This window comes from Acartia tonsa, chromosome 15 (genome assembly GCF_053477335.1).
Source record: "Acartia tonsa isolate MP-2025a chromosome 15, ASM5347733v1, whole genome shotgun sequence".
NCBI classification, from domain to species: domain Eukaryota; kingdom Metazoa; phylum Arthropoda; class Copepoda; order Calanoida; family Acartiidae; genus Acartia; species Acartia tonsa.
This window is the reverse complement of record NC_137274.1, coordinates 1,945,044-1,968,532: the sequence shown is the minus strand read 5'-3', so window position 1 is coordinate 1,968,532 and position 23,489 is coordinate 1,945,044. Positions and strand designations below refer to the sequence as shown.

General features: G+C 36.0%; 1 protein-coding gene across 1 annotated transcript in view; it reads right to left on the bottom strand.

The window, feature by feature from the left end:
* LOC145306806 (uncharacterized) overlaps nt 1-12,811 on the bottom strand; it is a 36,842-nt gene extending 24,031 nt beyond the window's left edge. Inside the window, exons 1-10 of the mRNA XM_080149100.1 lie at nt 12,749-12,811; nt 12,504-12,554; nt 11,644-11,713; nt 8,562-8,654; nt 7,838-7,889; nt 7,299-7,437; nt 6,694-6,744; nt 6,546-6,588; nt 6,408-6,476; nt 5,605-5,672 (exon numbers count right to left, since the gene is read on the bottom strand). Of these exons, the coding sequence (XP_080005226.1) occupies nt 5,605-5,672; nt 6,408-6,476; nt 6,546-6,588; nt 6,694-6,744; nt 7,299-7,437; nt 7,838-7,889; nt 8,562-8,654; nt 11,644-11,713; nt 12,504-12,554; nt 12,749-12,803 (691 nt within the window). The 5' untranslated portion in view covers nt 12,804-12,811. The remainder of the gene's footprint in view (nt 1-5,604; nt 5,673-6,407; nt 6,477-6,545; nt 6,589-6,693; nt 6,745-7,298; nt 7,438-7,837; nt 7,890-8,561; nt 8,655-11,643; nt 11,714-12,503; nt 12,555-12,748) is intronic.
* Between the last annotated feature and the right edge of the window lie 10,678 nt (nt 12,812-23,489).

Below are 23,489 nucleotides of genomic sequence, written 5' to 3'. Positions count from 1 at the left end.
ACAAGCCCCAGGACACGAACCCACGGCGATTGCAGGACAAGTATTCCCTGCCGCCACCGCTTCCAGATCCACCTGTGTAGCTGGGACAAGCCCCAGGACACGAACCCACGGCGCTTGCAGGACGAGTATTCCCTGCCGCCACCACTTCCAGATCATCCTCTGGAGCTCTGTGCCCCCACTATGGTAGGAGAGGGCACCATAGCTGCGGCCAGGCCGTCGCCGAAATTCCGCCAGACGCCAGCGGAACAAAAGAACCCCCTGTCTAGTGGCCAGGATTTACCCTTCCACATCAGGGTGCGGTTCCCCACTCACGACCCTGCCCAGCACGTGCAGGTCAACGCAATGATAGACCCTGGCAACCGTATGCCCGGGTCTGCAGTAATTTCCGAGTCCCTCATGCACGTAATGGGCATGCAGAAACTGCTGATTCCAACACGTACGTGTATCATAACTGCCAATGAAAAGGGGCAGCCCCTCCAGGTAATTGGCAAACTAAGCGAGCTCTATATGGCGGTGAGCCATTCGCTCATCCTCCATTTGTACCGCGTGACTGTGGTCAGGAATCTCTCGCACCCACTGAGCTTAGGCGGAGTCTTTCTGTGTGAGTTCTGAACTAGGCTTTGTTTTGACATGCAGACCCCCTGCCTGTGGGTGCGTGTGGAGTTTATCCCCCTCCACGGTGTCCCAGTGGACCGCGAGACCGCCAAGTCCGGGACCAGGCCCATCGAGTCGCAGTCAGCTAAGTCCGGGGCCAGGCCCGTCAAGTCGCGGCCTGAGGCCCCTGGTACCGCGCTCGGCCAGCGGAGTCCGGCTAACCCCAAGACCGAGCCCGTCAAGCCGCGGCCGGTCCCCGCCAAGTCCGAGCCCGTCAAGTTGCAGCCGGACGCCCCTGGTGCCAGGCCCATCAAGTCGCGGCCGGCCACCACCGAGCCCGAGCCTGTCAAGTCATGGCCAGATGTTCCCGGTGCTGAGCCCGTCCAATTACGGTCGGCCACCCGTGACGACACTGTACATGAACCAAGCCACAAGGAGCCGCTGCCGGGCCTGAACCCAGAATCATCCCATATTGGTGAGAGCGGAACCCACTGGGTGGACACGGCCCTCACCGCCAGCAAGGGAACCAACCTGCCGGCTGTGACCCTTCCACCTGTACCAGACACGGCCGCAGTAGAATCGCCAACAGCCTTCCCGGAGACAGATTGCATCCCGGAAGCCTTCCTGACTGAGGATACTTTCATCAACGGCCAACCGTGTCCTCCCGGATCCATCCCTGAGTGCTCCTACCAAGCCGAGCCCATCAAGTCGCAGCCGGCTACGCACACCTTGAACGCCGTGTTCCCCTTGAACGGGCACGCGGCCCCGCTGACCATGGCCAAGCAAGTCACCCTACTGGCCTGCAGCCTCACAATGGTCTCCGTCCAGCTACTTGGCTGACCCCTTCAGGCCGCAATCCACTTGGCTGTCCCAGCGCAGCAGGTTGGGGAGCACTACCTCCTACTGGATGCTGGCCTCCCTGTGGCTAGGGAGCTAGTCAAGCCTGATGTTCGGGAGGTTTCCACAAATCCACCCCAACGTCTACATGCCAGGGGAGAACCTGTAGGACTCCAGGCGGACCTGGAGCTGGACAAGACTGAATCCTGGGAGACAGACCCCATGCTCAAGATGGAGGTACCTAGCGCTCTAGGACAATTACCCTTTTAACCCAGGAGGATGGAAGCTTCAGCCCGATAGAGCCCAGGGCCATAGGAAGAGGCCATCACCCGGCATCAGGCACCCAGCCCCCCTGAGGAGAGTCCAGGCCCCCACAGGATCAAGGCCTGGGGATGACCCCAACCACAAGCCTCAGGACTGCCCGCCAGGAAGCTACATGTGACATCAACCATACCGAACGGTAGGGTTGCCCCTGGAGGCCCTGTTGCAACCGAGTCCTTTCACTCGGACCCGCAACTACCTGGTCACCTGGCCCAGCTTATTGCCTGCCTTAGACAAATGAGACGTCCCACCGTGCAGCAAGAAGTCAGGGATGGCCAACTTGGGACCCTCAACCACCTGGCATCAATGACCACCATCTGGCTGCCGGTCATCGTATTGTTAATGTTGAGTGGTTGTACCTGGCTCTTACCCCTACATCTCTCGATATTCTTACAAATGTTCACCCGGATTGGAAAGTCAGCAACTGAGTACAGCAGCGGGGGTATATGGCAGCGTAGAAGAGTCCAGGCATCCAGCCTGTTGCCATATCCGGCGCTATCACAGAAACCCAGAAGATCCCCTGACCAAGGTTCAGGGGGTTCGAACCCTTGCCAGAGAATTGGTTGCCTACGAGAGAGGTACAAGACCCCCAGGGCGGACCAGAGGCCACCAGAGGTTGATCACCAGGCCAGCCAAGAAGAACTTGCCAGCCAGGGGAGACCTACCAAAACCTACGCCTCCAGCTGATGATGTGTGGGAACCAGGAATACCGACATCAGCCACCTTCAGCAAACTTGAAGAAGCCGCCTGGAGAGAGAGAGGAGATGCACCCAGTAACGAGCCCAATGGTCAAAGACCTTGTCCTAGCCCAGAGGGAGACAGAGTGCCAGGTCACCTCCCAGCTAGGGGAGAGATATCAGGATGTGGTACCTTTAGTCCCCTCACAGCAGGGACTGGGGAGCTGTATGCCCAGAGGCCAGCCAGACCCCCGCCGGACCTCCAGACCAGCGCTGACCCCCGACACAGAGAACTGACCTATCCCTACACTGAAGATCTAACTGCCAGTCTCCTACCTGCCCCCGTCCACGACAACCCTAGGGGAGACAAGGTGGCCGCCAGCGTTGTCCGAGACCCTAGAAGCTGGATACTCCTGGACCAGTCCAATGGTGGAACGGTTGCAGCAACCGTACCAGCTAGCAGTCAACCTGGAACCATTGGCCAACTGCCCCTGTACCAACCAGCCGAAGTCACTGTCCTGCCACCGCCAGCTGTGGACTGGAGTCTGACCAGCAACCCTACAGAAGGAGGAGAGCAGTCTGGACCTGCTCCTGCGCCGCCAGCTGGCGCCATATGTAATCCAACGGACGAACTAGAGTTTGAGATACCTAAGAACCGGACCAACCACCCTGGAGGAGAAGAAGAGAACCTGACCAGCCAACCTGCAGAACTGGGAACAGCCCCTCCGGCGCTACCCACCGACGCAATATGGAACCCAGATGCCGACATGGAGCCTCTGCCAGCCAACAGCGAGTCCCCAGGACGAGAAGCAGCCACTGAGATGGAGTTGCGGCCCCTGAGGACAACGCCAAAGCAATGTGCCCCCTCCAGATGACAGCTATACCCACCAGAGTTGGAGCCAAGGCCCCCAGTAACCTGGACAAGGCAGGCGCCCCCATGGAACTCTACACGCCTACTACCATCGCCGTCCCCCCTCTAGGGGCCTCTAGAGTGAGCCTGGGCCTCCATGTCAAGCTGCCGGCTGAGACAGAAATAGTTCTCCAGACGAGGCCTAACTTCCAGCGCCGAGGCTTGACTGTCACCAACCCTCAGCTACGAGCCAACCGAGAATTGACCATGCTGATTACCAACCACAGCCAGACTGAGTTTCCTGAGGGGCCTGTGTGGCCCGAGCTGTCCTACACCGTGCTGTGCCCCAGGGAGAGTCTGCCGCCCACCATGGTTCAAGGCCTGATTTCCTGATGGTTCCACAGCCCTTGTTGTGGTAGGCGGCATACGGACAAGCCTTTTCCAGAGTATGTGATGTTCCGTGTTTACCAAATAACACCCCGACGCTAATCCCAGCTTATCACAATTCTGCCCAGCCCCTTTCTGGCCATTGTCTACACATCAGAGGTGGCGGTCAAGTTGGACACCGCTGATAATGGGAGGGGCGCTGCCCCTCTCCCCTTCATGCCCCCAGCAACCTACCCTTTTCTGGGAGACGTCTACCTTACCCCCTACGGGAGCCTACCACCTTACTGCTCACCTGGATGGGGCTTCTCCCCATCTCCCCCACACCCTTCTCTACCTAACCCATTTATAATCTATTTTGTATATAAACTAGTAACTTTGTTGTATATGCATTCAGTTCAAATATATCTTTTAAACAGTAACTACTTGTAGTACTTTATTGATAGAATCCTTAAGGCTTGGGGCTCTTTTGAATCGAACTCGCTCAGTAGGGTTAAACTGCTTCACCCCTACCACACTTACAGAAAAATGTTTTGCCTGTCTATTGGGTCCATTAAATTCTTTAGTAAAAATAACCATTGAAGTTTCTTTTTTAAATTGTAACTAGCAGATCACAAATTACCAAAAATTAACAAATAGTTATGCTTATCTCCAAAATGTAGCAAATAGAATTGCTTGAAAAAAGGAATACAATATATTCAATAGATGTCACAATAAAATAATAATTGCATAACATGAAAAGAATGAAAACGTATTTAGAAATATGCTTCAGCCAGTTTATTCAACTTCAAAACAATACAGTTAAGAATACCTTATTGTTTCTTGTGTTTAAAACAAATCTGTTACATTGCATTGTTCTTTTATTGACTTTTTTTAGTTAACCCTTTAAAGCCAAATGTTATTTTTAGATAAAATGATATTTCAGAAATTGACAAAAACATACATGAAATGCAATATTTATTAAAAGTGAAGTGTGCATGATTGATTATGTTTGGGCTAACTTATTAATAAAATTTCATCTTTCCTATTGACAAAGTGATCTTAGGATTTTTTTGTAGTTTTTTTTTCCTCAAAAAAATATTTCTATATTACTGAAAATTGTATTACTGGGCTGATTTGTTAGACATTATGGATACCTTTACATTTTATAATATATTTCTTTTCATTCTTCCCTGTAGGGAGAAAATTATATTTGAAATCATGTATTAAGCGACAAGAATATTTAGGCAAAGTAAAAATATTATATACATATCTTCATTAGGAAACAGAAGAGAAATTGCCCAAATAAATGGTCATTATATTTCTGTATAGTTTCTGTAACATCAAATTTGAATTTTTCCTCAATTTTATTTAATGAAGCATCGATCCTTAATCACTAGGGGATTTTTTTTCCCTGGCTTTTTTTTCAATTCAAGTAGTGCATTTGCAATTATTATGCCTTTTGGTGAAAGAATACTTGTGTTAGAATTTTAACTATTTTGGACAAGTATTATGCCCAGTAATTTCACTTTGAAATTTTGACGCCCCCCTTATGCGGGTCAAAAAATCATAGCATCAGAACTAAGGCTTCATAGTGCTCCCTGAATAGGTCTTGAGGGCGTCAAAATTTTATAGTGAAATTACTGGGCATAATACTTGTCTAAAATGGTTAAAATTTTTACACAAGTGTTTTTTCACCAAAAGGCATAATAATTGCACTACTTGAATTTTAAAAAAAGCCGGGAAAAAATTCTCCTATTAATCACTAATATTCACTGAGAAATATGGGTGCTGAAAATAAAACAGAGTAATTTTTCATGACTTGATTACAAAAATTTACGTGAATATAATTATTGAGTTAAGCTAAAGCTTCTACATGGATGCTACAAGATTAGTATTAGCTTCCTATAGTCTTTAAAGTTTTCACAATTGTTTTTGTAAATATTTTATCAATTTTAAAACCTTCTGGAAGTTGTGACTCCACTATTTCCATTTGTCTTCTGACTATTTCTTTATCTTCAGCAGTAAAACTAAAATATAAAAATAATATTAAATTGTTTTCAGTCAAAAGTAAATCATGGATTTAAAAGCATCTTATGTGCATCCACACTCAAACAGTCCAAGGCACAAAACCTTTTGAGTACACTAATGGAATTTAATTGGTCCAAACCTTTTCACTAATAATCTTAATCTATAGAAGGAGTAATTTTGTTTACAATAATTGAGGTTGTATAACAATATATCATTCGGTGTCATATCCCTTGAGATTCATGCAATGTTTATTTACAACACAACATATTACATATTAAATCTATCAACAACTGTAATTTTTTATTCTTATACTGAAAGGAAAATTATTGCAGGGAAATTTTTTACCTTGATCTGGAGGTTGACTTAAACATTTATATTGTTTTAAACTAATATTTTTAGTTTTGTTTAAATGCTTTGCTGAAGTAAAAAAACCTCAATTAAGATGACCCCTGTAATATCTACTTGCATCCTAGGATGCTGTTATTCTTGAATTCCCACTTGTGTTTAATTACAACATTTGCAATCAAAATTTGTATGACTTTATTGTTTAAAAACAGAAAATTAGGTTGAATATTGCAAGAGTAGTGGCATTCAACCAGCAAAAAAATGGCAAGATCTATTGGTACCTATTTTTTGGCAATTTATATTTTTACTTATTTAAAAAAAGTAAATTAATATATTTTTTGTATTACAGAAAATATTAATTTACTTTTCACTTCAATTTATTTTGTTACCTATATCTATCTGAATGAATTTTAAATCTATATCCGATGATTCCACCTGTCCATCTATAACTGACATCTCTGAAAAATCAATCAATAAAATGTATTTGATCATAATTGTATTTTTAGATAAAATTAGCCTTGTTATACCTAATCATACTTTCTCCATAGTCATATTCTTCTATTTCTGTATCTATAATAGTATTAGTTTCAAAGAAAATTTATTTTGATGACAATTAAAAAAAATACAAATAGATATTTTAGAGAAAAAATTTTATTTAAATAAGTTTTAAAAAACCTTTGATTTCAACATCAGAAGATTCAGCCAACAATCTAAAAACCTCATTATCTAAAATATAATTGTTTTGAATAAATAATATAAAAAGGTAAAAAGCACATTAAGAAAATAAGATATAATACTATTAAACTTAGTAATAAGTTTTATTTTATAGGTTTAATACAATGACTTTATGTTATCATTTTTTATTTCTATTATTGATCTTATTTTATCTATTTAATACATTAAGAATTGTACTATCATCTATTTGTAATAATATTTAGGAACAAATTAAATTATTCAAAATATTTTGAATTAAATACTAACGTTAAAAATTTAAAATTCTTTTTTTGGGGGGGGGGGAGAGGGGGGTAATTACTTCTAAATTATCTCCACATAATGAGATGGCTCTATCCAAATTCTTTTACTAAACCAACATTCAGAGGACATTGTCAATTGAAACATATATTTATCAAATTCTACTTGACCTGCTGGAGATTGTACTAACTACCTGCACCTAGTGCCCCTATTATCTGCAAGATACCTAAACCTTAAGGTAGCTAAGCAACTCTGGGGATCTATCTTAAGCTAAAAAATGTAATACTTTGAAATTGTATGAAATATACCTGTTACTACTCCATTTTTAAAAACCACAGAGTACTTTTCTCCAGAACTCTTGATTATTTGTCCATATCCATGAGGTTTACCATTCAGAATTTGTCCAGCATATACTAAGCCATCATCAAGTGTCAACCCAGGAGAAGTCTAAATGTATATGTACAGCTTGGATTCAGAACCGATTAATATCTGGTGGATAAGAACCAGTTTTCAGCCACACTGAAAAACCATGCATCATATTCTATTATAACTAGTTTTCTAAGAATGTACAATCACAATATTAAAACCAGTTTTTTAGCTCATAACATTGGAATCTAGAGTCTATCAAAACTGGTTTTAATCTTATAATTGTACATTTTTTTTATAATTGATAAAAAGTGGTCAAATTTTGCAATATACATACATTTCAGACATTATACATATCTTTTACATGCATATACATTGAGGTCCATTACGAAGATGAACTATTTGCTACTAACAAGATTGACAATATCTATAGTTAGGTAATATTTAGTAACATTTGAAGAAAAAAAAATATTGATTAAACCTGCTCTAGGACAGAGATCTGTATAAAATCAAAATTCTCATCTTTCCAGCATCTAAAAAAGATATTTTCAAATATTGGATCTTCATCTTAATTACTTCTACGTATGAAAAGCTTGTAAAAAATATGTTTAAAAAGAATGCAACTCATAACAATGCAAAGTTATGGCTTTCAGATAAAAGTTGTGCAATGAAAGTGTTGGTTTCTTAAGGATGTTTGGCTATGTATTTGATTCAGAATTACAACAGAAGAAATTCCACTTTTGTATAACATAAAAATTTTATAACATCATATAAAGTTTTTTTTGTTAAAAGAATGATCTTGTAATTTGGTCAATTAGTATTTTAAAAATCTACTGCCAAAGTTTTAATTACAATTTTATGAAAATCTTTAAATATTTTTTTTTTAGCAAATATAAAACAACAATGACAACATCCATAAGTAGTGAAGCACCAAAAATATCATGAATGATAAGATTACAGACATAGAGATTTAAAGAGCATTAGTTAAAAGCAATAGAAATATTTTATTATAAATTGTTTTATAAACTACAGAAATAAACATTCTGATATGGGGAAATAAGTGAAAAATATATTATGCTCTATTATGGTGTGAATGTTAACAATAAGTTTTAGCTGTGTATCTTGAATAGGAGCTGAGAAAATCACAATTTCCCCACTTTGTGTTTTATGGACAGATGGAGAGAAATAAACATTCTGAAAATAACCTCAATTCCAGGCCATTGTCTTGAAGAGTGAATATGAACTGTATAACCATCAACTTCTCTGTCCCATCATCCTTCAATTCTGCTGAATATTTCCTAGGAAAATTAATCAAATCAATAGATTACCATAAATACATCTAACACAAGCATTTTTATCTATACATCCAAAATTGTCAATTTTACATCTGTTTCTTGCCAATTTTGCATCTAAACTTTTTCATATGTCATTAATACATCCTTTACATTTAAATTAATAATAAACAATAGTAACTGTATAGTAGATATTTGTTATCAATACAAGATATCAATACAAAACAGCAGGGTTAGGAAAATGCAACAACCCATTTCTTAAAATATGATCTTCCTCTCTTGGGACTGTACAAAAAAAAATAATTTAAAAAGATAGATAGATATTTCTTTAATTCACTGATTAGATTTACGTAAGTATTATCTATAATTCTTAAACTTTTGATTACTATACTTTTAAGCACAATAAAAAGAATATACATACTATTTATTGCACAACTTTTACCTTAACCCCTTACAGTCGGGCCCCTTGCCGCACCTTAATCAGTCGGGGGGGGGGGGGGGGGGGGGCGTTCAACGCCCCCCCCTATTATCTCAATTCCTATTAAAGCTAGAGGGCTAAAAATTTTTGTGCGAGTCCTCTGTGTTATAATGAATTTCCGACCTTAAGTAAGTCGAGGTCAATTTTCGCTGCCTTCGCCCTTTTATTTGACAACCTTTGTTTTTAGGTCCTTTTTTACTTATAAATTTCAAACGGCTGTAATTTTTTTTATTTTTTAAGCTAGAATAAAATTTTTTTTTGCAGAAAATGTTTATCTTTATGTAAATTTTATATTTGAAATATCAAAATATAATTTCAGCGGCCGCAGCTGTACTTGGCAGCTGCCAGCAGCCGAAGTCGGCGGTCGGCGGGAAAACGGCGGCGGATCTTTATGAAATTTTAATACATTATGTAGTCATGTAAGATAAGCTTAAGTTTGAAATTTGAAGTCTCTAAGTCAAAAATTGCGGCCACAGGAGCCTTTTAAAGATTTCTGGAGACCTGGAGGATCAGGACCTGCAGGATCATACCTGGAACCTAAAATTGACTTGAACACCTGTATTTCATATGAGGATGTACTACTAGAGGATATTTTAGTATTTTGGTAAGATAAAATGCTTTGTTTAAGTCAAAAAAATATTTTTGCTCTTTACCTGGCATCCTGTGCCCGCCAGGATGGAGGTATTCAATAAATTTCAACTCTCAGTTATGTCTCATACCCACACTTAAAAAGTCAAGCAGTTTGGGCTCTTTATCTTTCATACACAGAAAATGAGATAGAAAAAACCGGATGGGGGGGCGTTCAACGCCCCCCCCCCCCCCTGACCGTTAAGGGTTAATATCAGACATTATAATAAACTAAAGAAAACTATCATAATTCATATATATATACATTTACAATTTTACAATAGAGTTTAATATATGAGTAAAATATTCTAGAAATTATTGTTGTTATGTGGTGACTATCTCGACATTTTCTTACAAAAATGTTTATTTCTATGTAATTTTCAATATTATAAACCTATACCCAGCCCCCATCCCCCTTGTAAAATCTATTGGATGTTTTGTTTATTTTTTTGGGTTTTACAATAAAATATTACTTTAATTGAGAAAACTTAAGGAAGCTTTTATTAAATGATGTAGGTACCTTTTTCACAGTAAATAACGGAGCCAATTTGTAAATCTAATTTTAACTATCCTGTTTTTTATTCCATGGAACTTTGCTTTTCAGTTTGTCATAATATTTCATTGTCTTATAGTTTCTTATAGCAGAGTTGTCCCCTCTTGATTTTCAAATTTCTAATCAGTGTGTTTTCAGTGCTTGATATGCACTTTATGGGAAAGCATTCTATACCTCACTTTTTCCATCCATCTGTTTTCCTGTCATTTCTTTTTATTAAATATTTCTTGTTGAAGTGAAGCTACTCTTTAATTAGAAAATCTTTTATTTTTACTTTCTTGATATTTTGCTAAATGGTTATATTTATCTGTGCTATGCTACTTCGATGTTGTCATCATGGTTTATTACAAAACATGATTTAATATTATGCTTAAATATTTTCTTTGTTTTAAAGATTAAATTTTCCTCTCTCTCACTTCCCTTTTCTTCTGTATTTTTTAAAATTTCATTACTTTTATTTAAAAACCATAATTACAATTTTGCCTCTATTTCTTTAAAATATAATGGAATCCAATATTTTTTATTTCAAATTATCATCCTGAAATGTACAGGATGTATTTATGACATATAAAAAAGTTTAGATGTAAAATTGGCAACAAATATATGTATAATTGACAATTTTGGATGTTTAAATGCCTGTGTTAGATGTATATTTGTCAGCATACCTACGATATATAGCAAATTACTGTCGAATTTACATCCAGACAAACAATTTTGACAAAAATACATCCACTGTATTTCTGCCAGTTGCAGGAACGGCAACGTCCCTACTAGCTGCTACGCCCCTAGAGGCCTCTAGGGGCACTTGAGGAGGAGAGAGTTGATTTTAATAACCCAATTTCTTATTTTAGATTTTAAATAAAAAGTAAAAAAAAATTTGGAGAGGGGGGCGAAAAAAATGTTTTTTTTGGAGGGGATGCCCCATCCCCTTCATTTTTAATTTTAGATAAAAAATTTCCAAAAAAATCTTATTTTTTGGGGGGGGGGATTTTTCATTTTTTTGGAGGGTTGGAGGTGTCCCACACCCCAAGAAAATAGTTATAAACCTTCCCGGGACCTATAAGAAGCTACCCTGTTAAGGAGAACCCAATCGGTTCAGCGCGTAGCAAGATCCTTTGGTACAGATACACAGACAAACAAACAGACAAACATCCTGTTACTTTAGTATAAGGATATTTCTTTTTGTTGCATGACAGAGTGACACACCAAGAAATCATTAGTACAGATAATCATTACAAATTTTTTTTTATGAATAGACATTTTCTATAGACAGACAAACTGACATTTTGAATTTTAGAGTAGCTTTGCAACAAATTATAATACTTGTATGTTATTACCTATCTCCAAGAGTCCAGTAATGATTTGCATCAGTATTATCAACTATACATTCAAATGTGTTGATTTCACCTAAACATGTCAATTCTCTAAATGAATGAACCTTTGTGTTTACAAAATAGGTTTCTTAACTTTTTTTCTTTTTCTTTTAAATAGCTAGTCATTGTTTTTAATAAGTAGTAGATGTAAAATTTTCCATAGAATTTAGATATGCAATCGTTTTTTTTGTAGACCTCTCATTTTTAAAGTAATTTAAGTTTTTTTTTAGATGAAGTCAGTTTTAAGGTACTAAAACCCAACAAAAAAAAAAATTGCCATAATGAACAAAAATAGTATGATCTTTAATTTGGCAGCTTACTTTTGAATTCTGTTTGCTAATTATTGAAAAAATCAACTTTTTAAACCTTGGTTTAATCAAAACTTTGAACTTAAATATATTCTAATTCAGACATGAAAAATGTATGTTTATATATACCTTTAGAATGAGAAAAATATTACGTATCTATTCAAAGCAAAATTTAAATAAAAAGTTTACAAAATAGTAAATGAACTACAATAAAAGAAATTTTATGAAATATTATATTATACAGGCAACCTTTACTCACCCTCCTATTCCCTTTTACCATCTTAAATCCTTGTTTTGTTTTGTTAGGCCATTTATAAAAAATTATTTTACTTTTTTTCAATTTAGCTTACAATGGATTCATAATATTTTGCTGATTCTAAAGGTATATATGAACCCATATTTTTCGTGCCTGTGTTAGGATATATTTATGTTCAAAGTTTTGATTAAACCAAGGTTTAAAAAATCGAATTTTTCATTACCTGACAGAATTTTAAAAGATAAAGGAATGAATAATACCTGCTTTTACTGTAACTGTTCCATAATAATGCAGATACTCTTGGCAGGACACTAAATATTATCAAGGTCAAAATTTGTATATCATATATTACATCTAGCGGGTATGCCCCATATAAAACTCTAGGGCCATTTAAAATTGGGTGGGGGGGGGGAGAGTGGTGATATATTGAGTCCCTATTCAGTCACAGGGGAATTGACCTCCCCCCATTTAAATTTAAGTTAGAAAAGATTTTTATGATACAAACCTTGATGCAAGAGTAAACATATTATGTTAACCCAAAGTGGGTCAAACAGTTTCATTGTGCAATTCTTCTGAAATATATCACAGTTATAGGAAATTAACAGTAGAAATATCCAGGGATCTAAAGGGATAAGACAATAAACGATATAATGTACATCCTCAATAATAATACACAAAAGTGGTTGAAAATTCAATGAAAACTCATATTTAATATGTAATAGCAGAGAAGTAAGGTTTATTGTCTGAAGCTTAAGATCTCAATAAGTACTGAACCGATTGGGTTCTCTTAATTTGTCCTGTGTTGTTTTTATGCTATTTCATTTTCAGATTTAAGACTTGGGATGGTTTTGGGCTATTTTTCTTGCCCTTCTCTGTCCCTTTCAAAAAAGCTGTTATAAAGTAGATTCGCTTCTATTAATTTGATAGTGGAATATTCTTACTGATATCATCATTACTTAACCCTTAACGGTCGGGGGGGGGGGGGGAGCGTTGAACGCCCCCCATCCGGTTTTTTCTATCTCATTTTCTGTGTGTGAAAGATAAGAGCCCAAACTGCGTGACTTTTTAATTATAGGTATAACACATAACTTAGAGTTGGAATTTTTTGAATATCTCCATCCTGGCGGGCGCAGGATGCCGGCAAACCTGGCAGGGTGATCCAGGTAAAGAGCAAAAATATTTTTTTTACTTAAACAAAGCATTTTATCTTACTAAAATACTAAATTATCCTCTAGTAGAAAATCCTTATATAAAATACAGGTGTTCAAGTCAATTTCAGGTTCCAGGTATCATCCTGCAGGTCCTGATCCTCCAGGTCTCCAGAAATCTTTAAAAGGCTCCTGTGACCTCAATTTTTGACTTAGAGACTTCAAATTTTAAACTTAAGCTTTTCTTACATGTATACATAACGTTTTAAAATTTCATAAAGATCCACTGCCGTTTTCCCGCCGACCGCCGACTGCGGCGGCTGGCAGCTGCAAAGTACAGCTGCGGCCGCTGAAATTTATGTTTTGATATTTATAATATAAAACTTACATAAAGATAAATATTTTCTGTGAAAAAATTGTTCTTCTAGCTTCAAAAACAAGAAAATTACAGCCGTTTGAAATTTTTAAGTGAAAAAGGATCTAAAACAAAGGTTGTTAAATAAAAGGGTGAAGGAAGCGAAAATTGACTTCGTTTCACTTAAGGTCGGAAATTTATTATCAAACAGGGGACTTGCACAAAAATTTTTAGCCCTCTAGCTCTAATAGGAACTGAGATAATAGGGGGGGAGGCATTGAACGCCCCCCCCCCCCCCCCCGACCGATTAAGGTGCGGCAAGGGGCCCGACTGTAAGGGGTTAAAATCATTTTATCTAATTTAAATGTATGTAAAATGTATTCTTCCCTATAATAGGGCTCGGCAGCCTGTATACCTCAGGAAAACCTTCTACAATTTTAAAAATCAAATGAAAGTTTGAATCCAAGTATGACAATCCCTCTTATAAAAAATCTGTTAAAGCATCAAAATTGGTTTAAATTTATGGCTTATGTTATATTACATAAGCCATAACCTGTATGTGAAAGGTTTTAACTTTATTTTTAGATGAAATAAGCTTTTGTGTGCAATTGTGATTGGTAAAGTTAAAATATCCCCAAAACAGCCAAAAAACCCACTGTGCCCCCCCTCCAAAAAAGGCTTTCTACTTTACTTTATATTTATTAAACAATTGGGCTCAACTCACACCCCCCCCCCCCCCCCACCCTCCTACATTCATATCTTGGATGATAGACAGTACAATTTGATATTTATTGCTTAAATTTTCTAAATTAACAAGCTTTATACTAGGTCTTCAAGAAAAATGCATATTTTCACATTTAATGTCAGAAAATTTTATAACTCCATCTTTCATAAAATTGAGTTTAGAGGCAAAAACATTAAGGGTGGGGGGTTTATTGTACAACACCCCTCCCCCTGAAATATAGTTAAACAAGACTGTTAACAAAATCCTAGTTCACACATGCTAAAAAAGCTAGTTTTCAATAACTGAGACATAAACACTAAAACATATGAGCAGAGAATCTTGGAATAGACAACGTCCATAAGTAGCAAAGCTCTAAAGTTATGGATGTACATCTGGAAAAAAATCAACTATAAATCAGTGTCATAAAAATAAACATTAAACTAAAATAAATCGCAAAACCTTATAAAATTTTTAATTTGAAAATCTAGGAATCGATTGAGAGCAAATTTAATGAACCTGTGGAAATATGTAAAATGTGACCTTATTTGATACCTGAAAAATTCAGCCATCTATCTTAAAAAGTAACCAAAAAAATCATGTTTCTCCAAAAACGTTTCAGTTGACAGATGGATATTTCAAATTATAAAGTAGCTTTGCTTCTAAAAATCAGAGTTAATTCACTATTTTTCTAAAGAAGCAGTTCTCCGTAACTGAGACATAAACACAAAAACATATGAGCAGAGCATCATGTTATAGACGCATTATTTTAGAGATATTTCTGGGAGGGAACTAAACTTTTGTACTTTTCTTATCAATATAAAAACTAATATAGGAATAGTTATATATAGCATCATATTACATACATCTTTTCGCAGAAATGAAAAGGAAAAATTATAATTTTAAAACTAGTTTTGTTGGCCCCGAGGGGCCAAAGTCCCTGGCTAACAAAACTGGTATTTATATTAAGATTATTGTTTTAATATTTATAGAAAACCATCTGTAATACAGTACAATATAGAGGGACAAAGTGACACTAAAATCAGCCATGTGACGTCATAAAAATGAAGGATTGTCCTACTCCTTTTTAGGTGATTTCTATCCTACTTCTTCTCTTGTCCTCCTCATTTTTATGACGTCACATAGCTGATTTTTTATTCACTTTGTCCCTCTATGGTACAATATATGCTTTTTCAGTATGGCTGAGAACTGGTTCTAATAAATAAGATACAATTAAGAACAGTAAGTATTAAATCAATAGCATGTTTTGTCCTAAAATTTGTATTTTTTACTGAAATATTATACAACTAGCGGCTTCGCCCCTAGCCTCTAGGTATAAGAGGTATAATTACATCTTCTATTACCTACCTAGCGGGAAAAAATGCGAATTTGCAAAATTCGTAAAAATTCTTTTTAAAAAAATTGGGAGGGGATTTGTTTGTTTTTGGGGGGGGTTGGGGGTGTCCCACCCCCAAAGAAAATAGCCTAAAACCACCACAGGACCAGTAGGTATATTCCCTGAAGAGTATAATCCGGTTCAGGTGTTACTGAGATCTTAAGGGACGGACTGACAGACGGACGGATATCAAGCTACTTTGTATTATAGATTAAATCAACTACTCTAACAAATCTCTATTTAAACATATGATTGAAAAAAAAACAAGCTTAAAGACTAGGAGACACACACACACACATTAACACATACATACACACACATATACACACATACACACACACACACACACATACATACACATACATACACACACACACACATACACACACACACACACACATACATACACTCACATACACACACACACTCATACACTCATACACACACACACACGCATTTTCCCTTAACATGGCATGGTGAGCATCAAACACCCCCCATTTTTTGAGAAAAAAAATTGAAATATGGGAAGGGGGTTGAGTATTTTTAGTAGGGTTGGGCCGGATATACGGTGTGGCCGGATATCCGGCCATTTTCAATATCCGGCCGGATACCGGATATTGAAACTATCCGGCCGGATATCCGGCTATAACTTTTTTTATATTTTACACCAAAAATCTCTGCTTTTAAAAATTTTAAATGGCTATAATTTTCTTACTATTGAAGCTAGAAGAACATTTTTTAAATATGTTTATCTTTATGTAAATTTTATATATGAAATCTCAAAAGTTTATTAATAAATTTTGTTTGCTACTTTAATATCTGGTAATTTAGCCGGTTATCCGGCCGGATATCCGGTAATTTGGCCGGATAGCCGGATATTTGCCGGATATCCAACCGGATACCGGATATCCGGCATTTGAAATCAGCCGGATATCCGGTATCCGGCCAAAAAAGTATCCGGCCCAACCCTAATTTTTAGTTGTTTAATTCTGTATGTCACTTTAGGGTAAGGTAATTTGTGTACTGAGTAGCCCCACAGGGTTAGGGAAATAAGGTACTGCAGCTCTAGGGGCTAGGTATAGGTAAAAATTCTTCCCATCCCCTTTAATATTGGATTTATTTTAAAATTAGGAGGGGGGGGGGGTACAGTACTCGACTGACACTTTGTAGGAAAAAGATCAGTCGCGGATATGTTAAAATGTAAACAATGATGCTTATATGTTATGTATATACATATTGAAAATATTTGATCTTTGAACCCGGGCTTAAATAATTCTTAAGCTATGGAAAATTACTACATAAACATAGAAAATATTTTTTTTAAAGCGAAGCATTTTTATAGTTAGGGTCAGTCTGTCACGATTTTCCATAACAGTTAGCTATTTTTGATAATTTAAACATGTTAGAATTGTCCTGTTGCTTTACAACTTTGCATGATAACTCTTTGGGCAGTTAGGTACAAATTAGAAAGCTTAGTAACTATAGAATCATTACCAGAAAGTCCGTGCAATTTAAAACATGCTGTTTTTTAACTTTTTTTGACATAATTTTTTCTTATATGTAATTTTTAAAATAGGCATGTTAGAATTATCCTAATAATTTCAAACTTTGCATGATGATGCCTATGACAGTTAGGTACGAATTAGAAAGCGTAGCAACTATATAATCATTACCAGAAAGTCCGTGCGTCAATTTAAAATATGCTGTTTTTTAACTTTTTTGACAACATTTTTTCTTACGTATAATTATTAAAATAGGCATGTTAGAATTATCCTAATAATTTCAAACTTTGCATGATGATGTCTTTACAGTTAGGTACAATTTAATAAGCGTATCAACTCTATAATCATTACCAGAAAGATTGAATTTCAAAGAAAGTATATGTTTTTTTTTAAAGCGAAGCTTTTCTATAATTAGGGTCGGTCCGTCCGTCCGTAATGGATAGCTTTTTTTGTTAATTTAGGCATGTTAGAATTGTCCTATCGATTTTAAATTTTGCATGGTGATTCCTTTAGTAGTAAGGTACGATTTAGAAAGCATAGCAACTCTGTAATCATTACCAAAATGTCCGTAAGTCCATTTTAAACATGTGGATTTTTTTACTTTAATAAAAAAAATTTGTCTGATTTAATCATCAGATTAATCTGATTTTTGGTATTTTGATTCCTGGCACTACAAAGCATAAAGAAATGCAACTCTATGATCAAGTCCTGAAAATGTAAGTATGTCCATAAACATTATCCTGTATCATGCAGTTTTTCAACAAATTTACTTACATTTTAGCTTTGACTCTTATACATTTATATTATGATAATTCAGTTCTGACACTATACAAGTGTTAATGTCAGTTTGTCCTACCGTTTCAGTGCTTTGCTTTTATGGATGTTGGCCCTTGTTTTATTGCACATTCTATACTGTAATCTTTAATGATTTACTTGCAAGTCAAGTTTTATGTCAGTTGGGACAATTTACCACGTAGCTCCCTAACTATACATAGCACAGAAATTGGTTTTCTTGTAATCATTCGAATCCAGTGGATAGGAACCGGTTCTCATCCATACGAAAAATCTATGTATGTCCAGCATTGTATTATATCCAGCTTTCTATGAATATAAAAATGTACAATAATGAGATTAATCCTATAATTGTACATTCTATATCCGCAGAAAGCTGTTAATAATACGATTCAAGAAATAACTATTATATTTTCAAACTAAAGTTCATAATAGTTCTAACAGTATGCATAACATTTTTCTACTATTAACACAGGCCGCGCAATCTGATTTTTAAAAAGGTCCCTGCTTATATCTATTCTTTACAAACATGTCTCTTTTATTTTCAAATCTGGGTAGGATTATCATCATCCTCACAGGATACATCCCCCCCCCCCTCCATCTCCCAAAAAAACTATGACTCTGGCTGCGGCTCTCGGCCCCCTTGCCTGCCTAGTCTTTTTGTTGAAAAGTCTTGCAGAATTAGATAGAGAGTAAGTAAATAAAATTCGGATCAACTGCAGTTCACGGTAAAATATTGCTGGTAAGCAATATTTCCAAAAATCTATGAATTTTAAAGGCTGCTAGCTGCCAAACGACTACTCGCACACTGTTTTAAGCTGCATACGAAGGCCTACAAATAATCTGGAATAGCCATAAATCAATAATGCATAGTTATCTCGCAGTGCAGAGAAATGTGCGAAAAAGACCTATTTTATGCGTTTTTTCTTCAGTGAAGCTTTCCCTGTGCATTATTGGATCTTGGCTATTCCAGATTATTTGTAGGCCTTCTTATGCCGCTTAAAATGGTGTGCGGGTATGATCTGTACGTTCAGTCGTTTGGCAGCTAGCAGCCTTTGAATTTCATAGATTTTTGAAAATATTGCTTACCAGCAATATTTTACCGTGAACTGCAGTACATCCAAAACTTGGATATTTGCAAAGGCATGCTTTACTGACCCCAGAATTGATTAAAATAAACAGGGATCGGCAGCCGCGCGTAAGCCTTAGTGAAACGTCATTACATCACTATAAAATTCAGCTGGATGTATAAAACTGCTCTTTAGCAGACAATACTTCTTTCTGAAATTTCTTTTTCTGCTCACAAACAGATTTAAAACTTAGGCTTATGCACGGCTGCAGAACCCTGAAAATAAAGATTAAAGGATAATGATTTGGCCACAATTAGTAATTTAGCAATTATTAATTGTTCTATGTATATATTTTTTTATTTTTTTTTAAATACATATGTTTGTGTGGTATAAAGCTTGTCAGATTCAATCATTAATTTTAGACATAGGGAGGGGGTCGGCAGACCCCTTCCCCAGGACTCGGGGGAGGGCCGTTGGCCCGTCCCCGAACCCCGGTCAGGGGTGCCATAGGCATGGCTCACGGTTGCCGAATACCACATTTGCATTGGAGAGTTTTTATTTTCCTTGCTATGATTTTTTTAAAGGAAAGCTTTTCTATTATTTGGGTCGGTCTGTCTGCCCGTATGTAATGGTTAGCTCTTATAGTTTAGGCATGTTAGAATTGTCCTATTGATTTCAAACTTTGTATGGTGATTCCTGTAGATGTCTGTACATCCATTTAAATTATTTATTCTGTGATATTATTTTTCAATTGATCTGATTTTTGAATACTGATTCCTATGACAACAAAGTACAATGATAAAAGCATCTCTATAATCAAATCCTAAAAATGTAAATATGTCGTTGAACATTATCCTGTATCAAAGCAGCTTTTTACTTTTATACTTTATTAGTTCTGATAATCTAAAATTACAAGTGTTAATGTTCATTTTTCTTACTGTTTCAGATCTTTGCTTTTATGGATATTGTCGTCCTTGTTAAAAGCGAAGCTTTTCTATAATTAGAGTCGGTCCATACGTCCGTCCGTTCGAGACAGATAGCTTTTTTGGTTAATTTAAGCATGTTAGAATTGTCCTATCGTTTTCAAACTTAGCATGGTGATTCCTGTAATAGTAAGGTACGGTTTAGAAAGCGTAGTAACTCTATGTGATCTAATTATCCGATTGTTCTGATTTTTGGTATATTGATTCCTGGGACAAAAAAGTACAATATTATAAGCAGAGCAACTCTATAATTAAAACCCAAAAATAAGCATTATCCTGTAACAAGAAGTTTATCAACAAATTTACTCACAGTTTTGCTTTGACTCTTATTCATTTATATTTTGATTATTCAGTTCTGACACTATTGTTAATGTCCGTTTGTTCCATCGTTTCAGAGCTTCTTTTCATTTAAATACCTTCACTTGACCATTATTTATTCAGGAGTATACATCAAAAGGCCATTTTATAGTAAAAAAACTGTCAAAAAATCAACAGAAATTTTTACCCTACAGAAACCCAACTTAACTTTTCGCGCAAATATAAAGCGTAATTAAAATATCAATATAAAGAAGGATTTTTGAATTAGATATCTTAAAACTTTTTAGGATCTTTTAATTGTAAATCGGTCTTTTTAATAATAATCCCTTTTATTTTGGTTATAGGTTTGTATATAGTCATTTAGGTTGCTAAATAATTATTTACGAGTTTTTTAAAGCTTGAATCATTTTTGACCATTTCTTAATATACAAGTAAGTTAGGCATGTTATAATCGTCTTACATATTTTAAACATAACAGCAGAGCAACTCTGTAATAACTTCCGTAAAGTCAGTGCATCCATCTAATTTTTAGGCTTTCTAGAGATATTACATGATTTATTTAAAATGATAAAACAAAAAGATTGAACATAATATTTTAATTGTAAAATAACTATAATTGTGAAAGAAATAAAAAAATCTTGCGGCAGTTTGGACGAGCACAGAACTCCCCATCCCTCCCACCTTATTAATTTGAAATTTAAAAAAAGTTGAGGTATTGGTTTCTGTGTTTGTTTTGTACTATGTGAGTCAGTTTAGATTTTGTTAGGTACAGTGTAGCCCCGCAGCCTGACAAAACAAATTCAGAGATCTAAAGGGATAAGAGAATGGACGATAAATTGATGTACATCCCCAATTATGATACACATAATCATGGCTGAAACTTTTGGACATCCAACCTAATGAACGATCCTAGGGAGGAGGGGGACATAGGCTGCCCAAAGTTTTATAATAATGTTTTCTGATTTGGGAACTTTTATTAAATTTTGATTGGTTGGTTAATTAAGATAAGGGACTAAATGTTTCAACCACTAATATTTATCTACAGAAGGGGTAATTTTATTTATCATCATTGGATATGTAAGTTAATTTATCAACCATTGTCTCATCCATACAAAATAATCTAGTATGTTGATGATTACATTTAATAGTTGAAATATTTGGACACTCAACATAATGAGCCAACTAATTAAAATTCATTAAAAGTCCTCAAAGTTGTATAGTTAAAAATAAAAATAACACGTTATTTTAAAACTTTGGGGTTTCTGTGATCGACCAGGCAATTTAAAGGAATCAGTCGATTTTTATAATATTTTACCTGTATGAAGTAGTATAGAAACTATGAAGTATAACAGAATAACATTCTATGCTTTATTATCTCAGAAAAAAATATTTCAAATAAATTCAATGATTTTTACATTTAAAGGTTTCGAAGATTTTTTCCAAAAATTTTAAATTTATAACTTGAAATAAAGATATTTCTTTTATAAAAGTAACAGGATGTTTGTGTGTATGTTTGTATTGAAGGATCTCTTAACCGCTGAACCGATATGGTCCAGAGAAGGTTTTAACTATTTTGTTGGAGGGTACCATCAACCTCCTAATAGAAATCTCCACTAGAAAAATCAGAGAGAGAGGGGACAATGGACTGTTTATTACACAAGTCCCCAAAGTTTTAAAATAACGTTTTTTTATGTGTTGGATTAACAACTTTTGGAACTGGATTGGTTTATTAAATTGAGTGTCCATACGTTTCAACCATTGCACTGATTGTAATCTACAGAAGGGGTAATTTTATATATTAACATTTGGGATGTACTTCAATTAATTGGCCATTGTCTTATCCCTTTAGATCCAAGAGAAACTAAAACGGCTGGCCTTTTTTATACAGGGAGGGAGGGGACATTAGACTCTAAATTACACTGGTTCTTTATATTCCTATTCGTTGGCTCAGAAGCGAGTTTTTTTTCTAGCAACCAATTTAGCCTTTATAGAAGCTGTAGCAATGGATATAAGATATACATGGATATATTAACAGGGGAAAATTTAGAGTCAATTTACTATTTTACTTGATAATATGGAATTCATTAATTGGTCAGTGCGTTTATCAAGTATTAGGGGAGGGAACGGGGTTAAGGGTGTGAATTGTTATTTTAGCCAACTGCCATTATTACTTTGATAGAGTTCATGAAAATGTGGTGCAACATCCAAGTAATAATATATATTGATTGCTGTAGCTAGTAGGCCGAATTCAGCCATACAGCTTAAATTTTTTCCAGTATACCTACCCTTTTTTTATCTTTTTAGGTACGCTCACCAAAAATAGTTAAAAACCTTTCCTGGATTTTTCAGTAGTTTCACTGTAAAGGAGATCCTTATCTGTTGAGCGGTTTGCAAGATCCTTTGCTACATACAAAAAAAGCTTAATACTTTATATAATAGGATTAGCTTTCTATTTGTTAGTTCCCAAGGCATTTTAAACAATTTATTAATCTCTTATTATTAAGGGGTTAACTTAGGCAGGGAGTGGACATTAGACTGTAAATTATACTGGTACCCAAAGTTTTATAAACAAGTAATCTTAATCTTTGGCTTAAAAGCTTTGGGCACTTTAATTGAATTTTGTTAGTTAATTCTGACAGTGTCCAAACTTTTTAACCAATAATTTGTATCTACACAATAAGTTTGCTACCATACATTTGAACAAAATCGTTCTCTTTAAAGTTAAAATATGCATTTTTAATTTTGCCTTTAAATTTCAATTTTTTGTGTTAAATTTTTCTGCTTATCTCTAACGGTAAAAATTACCAGACAGAGAGAGATAGAGAAGGGACAATGGTCTGTTTATTACACCAGTCCCAAAAGTTTTACAATGATGTTTTCTGATTTATTGGCTTAATAACTTTGGGGACTAAAATAATTTTTTTATTGGATTGTTAATTAAGTTGAGTATCCAAACGTTTT